This window comes from Gopherus flavomarginatus, chromosome 2 (genome assembly GCF_025201925.1).
Source record: "Gopherus flavomarginatus isolate rGopFla2 chromosome 2, rGopFla2.mat.asm, whole genome shotgun sequence".
Taxonomy (NCBI): Eukaryota; Metazoa; Chordata; order Testudines; family Testudinidae; genus Gopherus; species Gopherus flavomarginatus.
In genome coordinates, this window is record NC_066618.1 from 19,047,639 (window position 1) to 19,061,229 (window position 13,591).

Consider the following 13,591-nt stretch of genomic DNA (forward strand, 5'->3'; position numbering starts at 1 on the left):
GTCAGTGAATGGATTTATACCAATGGCGATGTGATCATAATGAGGTACCCTGGTTCTATGTGGCTTTGAGTTTGATTTGTGTTCTGTTTTCATGACCGCAGCAATCGCTTTGATTTTTTTTTTTTGTATTTCATCCACGAGGGAGAGAGCTGGGTTTAGAAGTGTAAAAAAAAATCCGGTATTCTTCTTACAGTACGTTTTTCTGCTTAGTCCTGACTTTTTGTGTGCATCTAAACTTCAGCATATGCAACATTGTTAGTTAATGTAACAGTCTATGCTCAGTACCTCTCATTTGTTTTATCTGCATATTAAGAATAAAAATAAAGGCAGGAGAGAGAGAGGAGAATTTAATATCTGTTGCAGAATATTTTTACTTTCAGAATATATTAATTGGATGCAGCTCTTTTTAGCTCAAAAGCTCATGTAGGCTGCAAAAGAATAAAACAAGTTACAATTTTGGTTCTACTTTTTACCCCAGGCAAACTCACCATAACAGCTGCTGAAATTAAGTTAGGATCTATACTTGCCTTTGGCAGCTTTCCAACTCATCTCTAGTTGAAACACTATTGTAATAGGATGCGAAACATGAATTGAAAGCAAATATTTTTTTCCAGTTCTACCTTTTCATCAGTACAATGTAAGAAATTGTATCATGGAAAAGATACGTAACATTTGTTCCAATATCATAAAATGTATAAAAATCCCATCCTTAAACGTCCATTAAATGTCATTAACAGTTTGTCTTTCTGATTACATTGCTTTGCTGATACTCCTGTGACTTGCATCTCTGCAGCCTGGTAGAATGAAGTTTATTTTTCAAAGCAAGAGTGTTATTTTTAAAAGGATGAAACTTACTACAGAGAAAACAAACAAAAAAACCCCAAATGTCCCTTTGTTGCATGTGACAGTGATACAGGAAACAGGGTGTTTAGCCAGTGATAAGGACAAAGATTGAGGCCAAGGACCAAGATTTTCAAGAATGGGTGCCTACAGTTTTGTTTTTATGTCCATATTTAAATATCTAAATCAGTGGCCTAATTTTCACAAGAGCCCAGCACCCACCAGGTTCTGTTGACATAAGTAGAATCTGTGGATGCTTGGTACTTTGAAAACCAGGATACTTAGTTAGGAACCTAGCTGCAGGCACCATTTTGGCAAGTCTGGCTGTTTATAAATCCTGGAGGTGCAACGCTGCAAACCTTTATTCATGCCAGTAGTCTTTACTCATGCAGATAGTCCCACTGACGGGGTAGCGCTGCTTGTGTGAGTAAAGGTTTCCAGGGTCAGGCCCCTTGGTCCTGACCAGTCATTGTCATTACAGGAGGACAGACTAGATGATCACAGTGGTCCATTCTGGCCTTGGAATGTATGAATTAAGGATCCCCTGTTACCTTTCTCAAGAGTGTGCATATTAATGTTCATGTCCTGGTCAAATTTCTGTCTGGGTAATTACCTTCTAACAGTCTAAAATTACCCGGTAATTCCAATAGGATGTGGCAGGAGATTTCGCAGCCCTTTCAGTGTGGGCCACATGTTAATAGAGAGATTGTCTTGTGGGCCACCTTCCAACCTACTAGTAATCATACAGCCCACTTCCCCTCCTATTGAGGAGCACATGTCATTCTTGTAGCATCTACAGCCAGACCTTGCATTGAAATCATTATTTTAAAAGTATTTAATACACCATCAGCTATCTTTTAAAGAAACACATTCATCTGCAAACAAGGAGAACCAGCCTTCTATGACCAGTCAGGTCTCCACACTGCAAACATTCTGCAGACCAGTGGTCTATGCACCATGTTTTGGAAACTACTGGGAGGGTATGGTATTTTTCACTTCTTGACCTTAAGCTGCAGATCATTGCTGTTTAACTGCTGTCAAAGTCAGACTCAGGACTCACAATTTGTCAGACCACTCTGTTTTATTAGCACAGCGCTCTGCTAATACACCCAGATAATGTGAGTGCCATGCAAGACGCAAACTGTCTCATTTATACAGATAAAAGGGTGCAAACTTAACAAGATAACAAAGGAAGCAGAATCTGATAAGTTTACCTGGGCTAAACATGCATATCTTATTTCCTTACTAATTATTATCGCTCTGCTGTTAATGTCCCACCATTAGATTAAGTGGACCCATTGTTTCGTACCTTAATGTTTCTCTTCCTGACAACTATATTTCAACATTCCTTATTTCTGCTTAAAAGAACATACAGCATTTCTTTAATCCATTCTTATTTTTACAATGTAATTCGTTCTACTTTCACACTGCCATATTTCAATATCTAAAATGATGACAATATTTTAGAAATGAGTGAAGAAATACTTGTTTGTCAGGCTAGACCCTCAACAGGTTCTGTTAAAGTCAATGGAACTATACTAACTTAAATCAGCTGAGGAGCTCACAATATAGTTGATAAAAGGCTTTGGGATCCTTTTTGTTGCTATAGAAATCTGTCTATCACCATGTACTGCTGATTGTTGTGAACGCAATGCACTATTTTATAATGGACTCCCTGCTTAACCATGTTCTCTTTTCCTTTTCCCTTCAAATTAGATATTTATCTTTGAGAATAACATCTATTACTGTGCTCATGTGGGGAAACAAGCCATCCGAGTGGTCTCCACTGGAAAGGAAGGTGTTATTTTCAATGGCCTCAACGACTGGCTGTATGAAGGTAGGACACAATATTGAAGGCTGCAGTTAGTTATGAGTTTAAGCTCTAGATTTGCAGTACGGGGTAAAATTAGAAGTGAAACATTTGAGTTCTCAGGACTATGGCCCATTAGTTGGAAATTCAGCTGTTCCAACACTTATCTTAAGTGCTGAACTGGGAATAATGTAAGAGGATGTAAGAACTGTATTTTCCAGGGCTTCCCCCCTGTTTCAAGGGTGATAAATCACAGGGTGTTAATGAACAGAACAGTTTCATTATGTAATGGCGTCTGCAATAACTCAAGGTTTCCATCAGAAGTGCTTATTTTTTAATCACAGTAAGTGGCAGACGTGTGTGTGGGGAAGGGATCGGGGGGGGGTTAAAGGTGAGAAGTTAACAAAAAAAACTCCTCTGATTTAAACTTCTAGAGCCAGGTGCTCCGGCACTTTTGTACCAGACCAAGTAGCACAAAGAAGCTGGAAACTGCAGAACTCAGTAGCTGAGAATTTCCCTGGCATGGGAAAGTCTCAGCTGGCACAGAACCAGTGCAGTTGACTCCTACTCCACATAATGGTCCCATAAGGGCAGGAGGGCCATAGCTAATACAATGTTGTGCACCTGCTATTCTCAGCTGACAGATGTCCCCTTGTGTGCCACTGCTAGGTGGCATAGTGTAGAGCAGCCCCTAGGTTATTCTACACTGTGTCAAAGCAAAGGAACTGGCGTTAAGAACCAGAAAACTAAAACCAGTCCTTTCGCAGTCATCACTCCCAAAGACTCAGGGCCCTGATTTATACACACACATCAGTGGAAGTGTTTGCTACCCATTTGTCATTGTTTTTGATGTTTAAATGTACGTTGAAGCTGAAATACTTATGCATCACGGAATACTTAATATTTTCCCTATAATGAGACAAGGTGGGTGAGGTAATAAATTTTATTGTCCCAAATTCTGTTGGTGAGAGAGACAAGCTTTCGAGCTTACACAGAGCTCTGTGTCTCTCTAACACCTGAAGATAAACATGGCTACCACGACACTGCATACAACATTTTCCCTGTAAAGCATTTTGCAGTTAGTCAGAGTGGCTGATGGGATGTTTCTAAATGCTAATTTAATCTAATTTTTGCTAAAGAGATGAGATTTCCTTGTTGTGACTGTGTAGGTCAAGTGTACATGTCAGTATCTCTGTTTTGATGATGAACAGCATTTAGTACATAAGGTCTTCTCAGATTGTGCTGCATACAGGGCATAATGCTGACAGAAAGAGTTTATCATGTCAGTGAACTCCAAGTGATCAAGCTAGCACACAGTGATGCTGATGTTATGCTGATACACATTTTTATTCAATTACTGGATTGCTCAGCTGATTTCTTAGATGACACTGACTTTCAGTTTTGTCCTTTGCAAAAAAAAAATTTCTTGTTAAAGCCGTGTTAATTTACTGATTAAAATAAGTGATTCTATGATCAAATACAATGTACATATATAGGGCCTGATTCTACAACCCTTTCACTGAATAGCACTTACTAAATAAGTAACCCCATTGAAAGTGCTGCTCAGTGTGAATGAGGGTTGCAGAATGAGGTCCACAGTATCCATTTATTTCTTGGTAATTTCATTGTTATATGATGATCATACTTAAGCCTTTTGTCTGTGATGCTAACAGTGTCACAGACTATGTGGCTGAAAACAGTTTACATTTGAATAATAGAGTGACGAGTCCCCAGGAGCAGGGTAGAGAAGTGTCCAGAGCAAAACCCCAGATACAAACACCCCCTGTGTTTTGAGGTGGAGTTCAAAATCGGAGTTTTGCAGGATGGACCTGTCTCCCTGGCCTAGCCCATAGGCCCCACACTCCTCAGGGAATTGTGAACAGGAGAACCAGGGAGCAGAGAGCTCTGTAAACCTTCGGAGCTCTGGATGGCCTCTGGTTTCTAGCTGGTCTCCATAAGTGAGCTCCCTTCCACATCACAGCATACCCAGTCTTCCTAACTTGATTCCCAGTCTTCCCATGAGCCTGATGTGGTCTCCACTGGGTTTTACAAATTTAAAAAGTCTGTAGGAGGCAACGCTGGGACTGGAAGCAGGAATCAAGATATTGATTGTTGGGGAGCAGAGAACTGATGAGCGGGTGAAACCAAATGGACAGTAAGCAAGGAGGAGGGCTACAGGATGTGGTATGGAGCTCAGGAGCCCTGTAGACACACTGAATTTGGGGTGGGTGGGAAGTCCAGAGAAACTTAGAGCTCAGTAGTGCTAAAGGAATCACCAGGACCAGTGGAAGTTGGAATCCAGGAATGAAATCCTGGCCCTATTGAAGTCAATGGGAGTTTTAACATCAGTTTCAGTGGAACCAGGATTTACCCAAGCTGCCTGCGTTGTGCTGTTCTGTTATATCCCTACTGATGGTGGCCACCTTCCCACTATTAATATGTGCTCTGCGGTGCTGTCTCTCTCTAATAATGAGCCTAACCAAAACCGTCAGTCCAAACATGCCTGAATGGGAAGCTAATTGAAATCTGGGCAAAGATCTAACGTTTGCATCACAGGACCATCTCTTCGTGCTCTGTCTTTTTCATGGGTTCCTATAGCAATGTCTCCCCCAGCTCACCTGTGTAGACAGACCTGATATTCACAGTTGTTTGGGCTGTTAACATCTCAGCAAGTTCTTGGGGTGAATTCTGAACATATGCAAGGGTCTCGCTCCATCTGTGTAAATATATGCACCATATAGTCAGAGAATGAGCTATAGTGAAGGCTGCAGTATTGGCATAACGAATGAGAGTGTTCTCTTTTTCTCTTTTGTGTTCTTGTTGTCACTGATGTTTATGACCTCTGATAATGTTAGCAGCTGAGGCTCTACTGAGCAGTCATTTGGGTTACGGTTACAATTTATGACCTATTTAGTACCTTCTCTGTAGCGATGTGGGACTCACTCCTGCAGCTCCTCCTGCTGGTCATCTCAGGAATTAGCTCTTCAGCCATTGGAGCACCCTCTGCAGGCCGGTGTCCTGCTACCGCTTGGCCCCCGTGTCCCTCCCAGACCCAGTGCCCCATTATCTGGGGTGCAGCCCCCTGGCCATACACCCCTCAGTCTCAGGGTGTTCCCTCCTCAGGAACCCTGACCCACTATCCCCACTTTGCCTCAGTCTGGGCTACTGCCAGTCCTCATCTAGCCCCCACTTCCTGAGGCAGACTGCAGTGTAAAAGCCACTCATCACTGGCAAGGAGGGTTTGGACCTGCTGCCTCTGGCTACCCATGGGCTGCCCCTGCAACCCGGTACCTAATAGACTTTACCAGGCATGCAACCTGGGGCTTTCCTAGGCCAGAGCTCCCCAGCTCCCTTGGCCTTTCCCCAGCCCTGCTCCTCTCCAGATACCTAGTTAGCCTCCCTGCAACCAAGCCCTTCTTTCTCTGAACACAGAGAGAGGCTGCTAAGCTCCTGGCTCCCAGCCTCTTATGTAGGGCCAATTGAGGCCTGATTGGGAGGTGGCCCAGCTGCGGCTGTTTTCCCAATCAGCCTAGTAGCTGCTTTCCTTGCCACAGTCCTCTTCCAGGGCCTGTAGTTCCCCGGATTCTCCTTCCCTTTTTTAAAGATGGGCACTACATTAGCCTTTTTCCAGTCATCCGGGACCTCCCCCATTTGCCATGAGTTTTCAAAGATATTGGCCAATGTCTCTGCAATCACATCCACTAACTCCTTTAGCACCCTTTAGCAGTGCATCCGGCCCCATGGACTTGTGCTTGTCCAGCTTTTCTAAATAGTCCCGAACCACTTCTTTCTCCTCAAAGGGCTGGTCACCTTCTCCCCATGCTGTGCTGCCTAGTGTAGCAGTCTGGGAGCTGAACTTGTTTGTGAAGACAGAGGCAAAAAAAGCATTGAGTACATTAGCTTTTTCCACATCCTCTGTCACTAGGTTGCCTCCCTCATTCAGTAAGGGGCTCACACTTTCCTTGACTTTCTTCTTGTTGCTAACATATCTGAAGAAACCCTTCTTGGTACTCTTAACATCTCTTGCTAGCTGCCACTCCAAGTGTGATTTGGCCTTCCTGATTTCACTCCTCCATGCCTGAGCAATATTTTTATACTCCTCCTTGGTCATTTGTCCAGTCTTCCACTTCTTGTAAGCTTCTTTTTGTGTTTAAGACTAGCACGGATTTCACTGTTAAGCCAAGCTGGTTGCCTGCCATATTTACTATTCTTTCTGCACATCGGGATGATTTTTATCTGCAACCTCAATAAGGATTCTTTAAAATACAGCCAGCTATCCTGGACTCCTTTACCCCTCATGTTCTTCTCCCAGGGGATCCTGCCCATCAGTTCCCTGAGGGAGTCAAAGTCTGCTTTTCTGAAGTCCAGGGTCCGTATTCTGCTGCTCTCCTTTCTTCCTTTTGTCAGGATCCTGAACTTGACCATCTCATCGTCACTGCCTCCCAGGTTCCCATCCACTTTTGCTTCCCCTACTAATTCTTCCTGGTTTGTGAGCAGCAGATCTAGAAGAGCTCTGCCTCTAATTGGTTCTGCCAGCACTTGCACGAGGAAATTGTCCCCCACACTTCACAAAAACTTCCTGGATTGTCTGTGCACCACTGTATTGCTCTCCCAGCAGATATCAGGGTGATTAAAGTCTCCCATAAGGACCAGGGCCTGCGATCTAGTAACTTCTGCTAGTGGCTGAAAGAAAGCCTCGTCCACCTCATTCCCCTGGTCTAGTGGTCTATTGCAGACTCCCACCACGACATCACCCTTGTTACTCACACTTCTGAACTTAATCCAGGGACTCTCCAGTTTTTCTGCAGTTTCATACCAGAGCTCTGAGTAGTCATACTGCTCTCTTACACACAATGCAACTCCCCCACCTTTTCTGCCCTGCCTGTCCTTCCTGAACAGTTTATATCCATCCATGACAGTATTCCAGTCATGTGAGTTATCCCACCAAGTCTCTGTTATTCCAATCACATCATAGTTCCTTGACTGTACCAGTACTTCCAGTTCTCCCTGTTTGTTTCCCAGGCTTCTTGTATTTGTGTATAGGCATTTAAGATAACTCGCTGATTGTCCTGCTTTCTCATCTGATACAGGAGTCCGCCCCTCTTGCACTCTCCTGCTCGTGCTTCCTCCCGGTATTTCATTTCCTCACTTACCTCAGGGCTTTGGTCTCCTTCCCCTGGTGAGCCTAGTTTTAAACAGATGGTTTTGGTAAATCCAGAAGCAGCTTTAGAGTGGATTTGAAGGGGTTTTTTTTCCCTCTATAAAAATACAGAAATTCATTGTGATTCACATTAAGCATTTGCTTTTGTAAATCTGCCAAAGGGGAAAAACTTTCTTCAAGGTACTTATGCTGAACTGTTGACTCTTGATAATATAGTGAAAAACATTTCAAATCAATCAGAGCTGATGTAGCAGCTTAATCTACTTAGTGCATTTAGCTGGAAGGTTGTAGGCTGATACATAGATTACTATAACATGAAAGGCTAGATTAAGCATGGTTTTTATGAAGCTAAAATAAACATTTCTAGTGCTTTCGTATAGTCTGATATAACTTTATCCTGCCATGCTGCTTACATGTCTACTGTAAAAATTAAGTTATAGCTTAGGTCCTGGCTACACTGGCGCTTTACAGCGCTGCAACTTTCTCGCTCAGGGGTGTGAAAAAAACACCCCCCTGAGCGCTGCAAGATACAGCGCTGCAAAGCGCCAGTGTAAACAGTGCCACTGCAAGCTAAACCCCATGAGGATGTGGAGTACGTGCAGCGCTGGGAGAGCTCTCTCCCAGCGCTGGCGCTGCGACCACACTCACACTTCAAAGCGCTGCCGCGGCAGCGCTGCCACAGCAGCGCTTTGAAGTTTCAAGTGTAGCCATACCCTTAGAAGAAAGAGAACAGATCCACAAAGTCATTCCAGGTATCTATGTTGGATGCCCATTGAGAGTCCTGGGGCTCTAAACAAGCTATGTATATAAATGAGTAACCACTATAGAATGGTGTAGTTTGTTATGCATGACCACCTTCTCTGTGTATGTGTGTGTATGTTAGAAAGAGTGAAATTTAAAGATAATTTTTAAAATAAATAGAGGCATGATTGAAAGTGTTTTCTGTGAAATGGAGTGCTATTTTGGCAAAAGCATTGTACACTTCCATAAAAAATGTAGTGAATTTTAGAATGCATTGCACTCATGCATTTTGTTATAACACACTCTGACAGCAAAACCTAATATTTTCACCCACATTGTTATTAATGTCTTTTCATAACTGTCAAAATTCTGAACACCTGAAGATATTGTCCAGAGGTCTTGGTAAATCAGAGGATGGGGGGTCATGAGACCGAGACTCTGTTCTTGGCTCAGATTACCTGTGTGACCATGGAAAAGTCACAACCTCCTTGAACCTCTGTTTCCTCACTTGAAAACAAAGAGGTAAAAATATTTCACAACCTCACATGTTGTGAGGCTAAAAAATGCTTAATTGTTCTGAACTGCTGAGATACTGTGTTGCTAAGAACCATAGAAAGGCCTATGAATAAATACATACCTGTGCATTACTGCACTACCTATAATGACCAGTTTGTGGTTTGTAAGTACTGTAATTCAGGCCCAGTATACAAAGCACCAGAGAAGTTACACTGAACAAAAAGGAGTTTATCAATAAAATCACTACCTTGCCTTCTTTAGCCAGTCTATAACCACAGTGTTCTGTAGAAGTTGGAGTCACTTTGTGCTCCTAGATGTGTTGCCTCCTTCTGCTTGGAGAACATGAGGGGATTTAAAAGAGACAAGGTAATGTATCAACTTCTGTTGGTGGAAGGGACAAGCTTTCAAGCTTCATAGAGCTCTTCCTGGAGCCACTTTAAAACATGAACTTCATTCATTTGTTGGCCATGTTCTGCAAGAGTGGAGGCACGGACTTTATTTAGGCTCTTATCTAGGTCTACCTTCTTTATATACCATCAAACTGAGCACTTCCTTTTTAATTTTTGTTTACATTTCCTTGGATATAAAAAGTAGCCCCTCACAAAGTGACAGAAGCTGCTCTATGAGTTGATATAGACAGCAGTGTGACAGAGTATACCTGACCTTTGCGGCTGCACACAGGAAGCCCTGCAGTTCTACCATACCCAGACCCAGGAAAGGACCAGTGAAGGTGGTTGTCCAAGCCTGCTTAAGAAGGCAGCCAATCAGAGCCCAACAGGCTCAGATAAAAGGAGCTGTGGGACCTTAGCAGTTCAATTCCTGGTGGGGACCAGAAGGGCGAGGAAGTGTGCTCCTTTCTGGGCCAACAGATCTCGAGGGACAACCAGGGTGTTTCTGGCTGCATTTGCTTAAGCCTGGTTTGCAGAGAGAGAGGACCAAAGAACCTTAGCCTTGAGGTAAGGATGAAGATAAATGGGCCAAGAGAGGAGGAGACCCAGGGAACTAGCAGCAACTAACTGAAATCGAGCAGTGCATAGCTGCTATTTATATGGTGCCAGTCACAGGAAAAGTGGCATAAACCCCAGGTAGGAGACAGGCCTTATTTTGGAGACAGAATAAAGGTCCAAATTTAAAGGGCTGAAGACCCTAGTGAGGGCGAATAGGCTGTTATTTTTTGGCCTCTTTAATATCCTGGAAGGGATTCATTCGGACTTTGTGACCCAGCCAGAGGCCCAAGCCATGGAAGACCCATTAAGGTCAGCTGGCAGCCTGCAGGTGGCACCAGGGACCAGATGAGGTCTGCAGTACAACACACAGCCACTAGGAGGTGCTCAAGAGATGAGTGCTGCCCATTACATGCAGACTATGCGATTTTTATGGACCTTGTTTTCCATTGGGAAAAAAATAGATGTTGAGTTACTTCCCCATCTGGATATGGCTGTCAAAGGGGATGATCAAGCAGCAAGTTGACCTGAGAGTCTGTCATCCAGAAACTGACATCCTCAAGTAGACAGATTTGTGATGGCTCAACTTTAAAGCTAGCCTTGATTTTCTGGTTACAACACCATGATATTGGTGTTTGTCCTAATTGTGAGAAAGGGAGCACCACATCTGCGGCATTGGGCAGCAACAGCATCTTAAATATCAATCTCTTACAGACTTTTATGCAATAAAAGATATTTGTATCCACAATTTACAATTAAATCTCTGTTCTTTGGTTGAGCTTCACACAAAGCAAGTGTTGTTATATTTTATTTTTGTCTAGCAGGGTAGAGAGCCAAAAAAAAGAAATGAAAAGAGATTATTTTACTCAGCAGTGACCTTTACATAGCCTCATAATCCACAGTTTGTCTGCATTGAATGTTATTGCTAGATACTGTAATGTAACTTTGCAGTGACACGTGGTGGGAGAGGCCAGGATGTCATCATCATTAAGACTAAATATCTTATAACTGTACAAAAATTTGCTGCAAGGTATTATAAAATAGTCCCAGTGTCTGCCCTCAGATAATTCTATGCAGTCCCCCCTGAACTCATGGCAACTGCACATACACAGCTGCTGGCAGAATCTTACCCATGTAATTATGCACCGTTTCCTGACTTTAAAAAGACAATGCAGGATGTAATTATGAAAAATGGTCCTCCATAATTTAATCAACACCTTGCAAAAATTAGAAAGTATCTTAAATCATGTATTGTTATGTTAGAGGTGCAGTGCTTCACAGTATCTGCCAAGTCATATAGTGTTTACTTTGAGCAGAGTCTTTTATGCTTTTAGTATTTTAAGTACCTGAAGTAGATATATTTCCCTTCTTGGTATAGACTAGTGTCAAATGAAGATTTATACAGGAGTCTTGTAATGTCTTGATGTTGACCGCATGATAGATACAGGAACATTATTAGATTCTGCTGAAAATATTATCTTGATCACCAGTAACTGCACACCACACCATAATAACTCTAGCTCAGGAACCAATCCATGCAACAAACCTCGATGCCAACTCTGCCCACATATCTACACCAGCGACACCATCACAGGACCTAACCAGATCAGCCACACCATCACTGGTTCATTCACCTGCACATCCACCAATGTAATATACGCCATCATATGCCAGCAATGCCCCTCTGCTATGTACATCGGCCAAACTGGACAGTCTCTACGGAAAAGGATAAATGGACACAAATCAGACATTAGGAATGGCAATATACAAAAACCTGTAGGAGAGCACTTCAACCTCCCTGGCCACACTATAGCAGACCTTAAGGTGGCCATCCTGCAGCAAAAAAACTTCAGGACCAGACTTCAAAGAGAAACTGCTGAGCTTCAGTTCATCTGCAAATTTGACACCATCAGCTCAGGATTGAACAAAGACTGTGAATGGCTTGCCAATTACAGAACCAGTTTCTCCTCTCTTGGTTTTCACACCTCAACTGCTAGAACAGGGCCTCATCCTCCCTGATTGAACTGACCTCGTTATCTCTAGCTTGCTTGCTAGCACACATATATATACCTGCCCCTGGATATTTCCATTACATGCATCTGAGGAAGTGGGTATTCACCCACGAAAGCTCATGCTCCAAAACGTCTGTTAGTCTATAAGGTGCCACAGGATTCTTTGCTGCTTTTACAGATCCAGACTAACACGGCTACCCTCTGATACTTATCTTGATTTGTCTGTTTCTATGATTTTTAACTTTATAATATTAGAACTGTGAGTCCCTCTTACCTGAAACTGAGAACTTTCACAGTCAGTTTATGCATGAAGTTGAAGAGTCAAGCACGATGATAGCTGTAAGTGAATTACTCTTAAATTCATGCTAGATGTCACCAGAGAAAGAAAACAGACACTGTAATATTTCACACTAAAAGGTAAACCATAGCCAATAAATAGTAACCACACAGTGTGATGGGGCAGGTGAAGGAAGAAGAATTAACCTGAGTCATCTCTGATGAATTATTCTCCAAAGGAGTGTCTGTCAAATGTGTGTGAACCTTAATAGCCAGGGCTATTAGAGACCAGGAGAATGTGGGAATATCAAATGGAGCAAGATAATCCATTTTGAGAATGTATGCCAAGAGTCATTGGTTCCACAAGGGCAATGAATGGCAAGATTTTTGAATACCTTAATTTCTTTACTCACTCAGAGAACTCTTCACCGTGGGAGATGTTGAAATTCCACAGATCTTCCTCTAGCATAAGGAGGCAACCATGACACTGAGCCCTTTGAGTTTGTGCTTGAAGGTACCCCCAGTATGCCACAGAGTATGTGACACACCAGGAAATCACCAGATTGCAAGAGACTTGATCCCTAATGAACAGGGATGTTTTGTCATGCTGTCTTAATAATGTCAATTTAGTTCCAGGGGAATTGCAAAGAATTCAGCCCATACTGTTTTATAGCTCGTTATTGAGTGCCTGACTGTTGGGGGATGGCCGAGGGCCTACATTTTCCATCCTTCTCTATGGCAGCAAAAATATAGCACTGCTGAAACGATATTCTCGGAAAGCTTAAATACAAAGTTTCCCCATGTTGTATGGGGGCATTATTCAGGCATTGTCAGATACATACCCATCATTAGATTTATGTCACTACAGTAACAATTTAGCACTTGGGGCAGATTACTCACATTTACTAGGATCCTACTCATCAGTTGAATTACTTGTAGGGTAAAGTACTAGGGAATGTGAAAGAGGATTTCAGTGGCCCTGACTGTAACAACAAAGTGGGAATGGCAGATTAGTTCTGACCTCAAGCACAGGTTTGACATGGGTACCTCCTACTGTAAAGAATTTGGTTTCAGGGAAGATTGATCAGATTTGGGACAATCTTTCCAAAGCATCATGCACCGTACTATTACTGGAGGGAAAAAGCAACTCAGTCTTCACAAGTCAAATTTCATCCAGTCATACAGTCAAAGGTTCTTGATGCATCGAAGTTCCTTGTTCAGTTTGATGCATGGGGTAAACTTCAGTTGTCAAGGTGAGTTATGCATTATAGATTGCATCAGATAGATGAAT

General features: G+C 42.7%; 1 protein-coding gene across 5 annotated transcripts in view; it reads left to right on the top strand.

The window, feature by feature from the left end:
- Positions 1 to 13,591, top strand: part of DPP6 (dipeptidyl peptidase like 6) — a 792,069-nt gene that overhangs the window by 630,127 nt on the left and 148,351 nt on the right. For all 5 annotated transcript variants that reach the window (XM_050940410.1, XM_050940409.1, XM_050940406.1 and 2 more), the window contains one exon: positions 2,557 to 2,677. In XM_050940410.1, the coding sequence (XP_050796367.1) occupies positions 2,557 to 2,677 (121 nt within the window). The remainder of the gene's footprint in view (positions 1 to 2,556; positions 2,678 to 13,591) is intronic.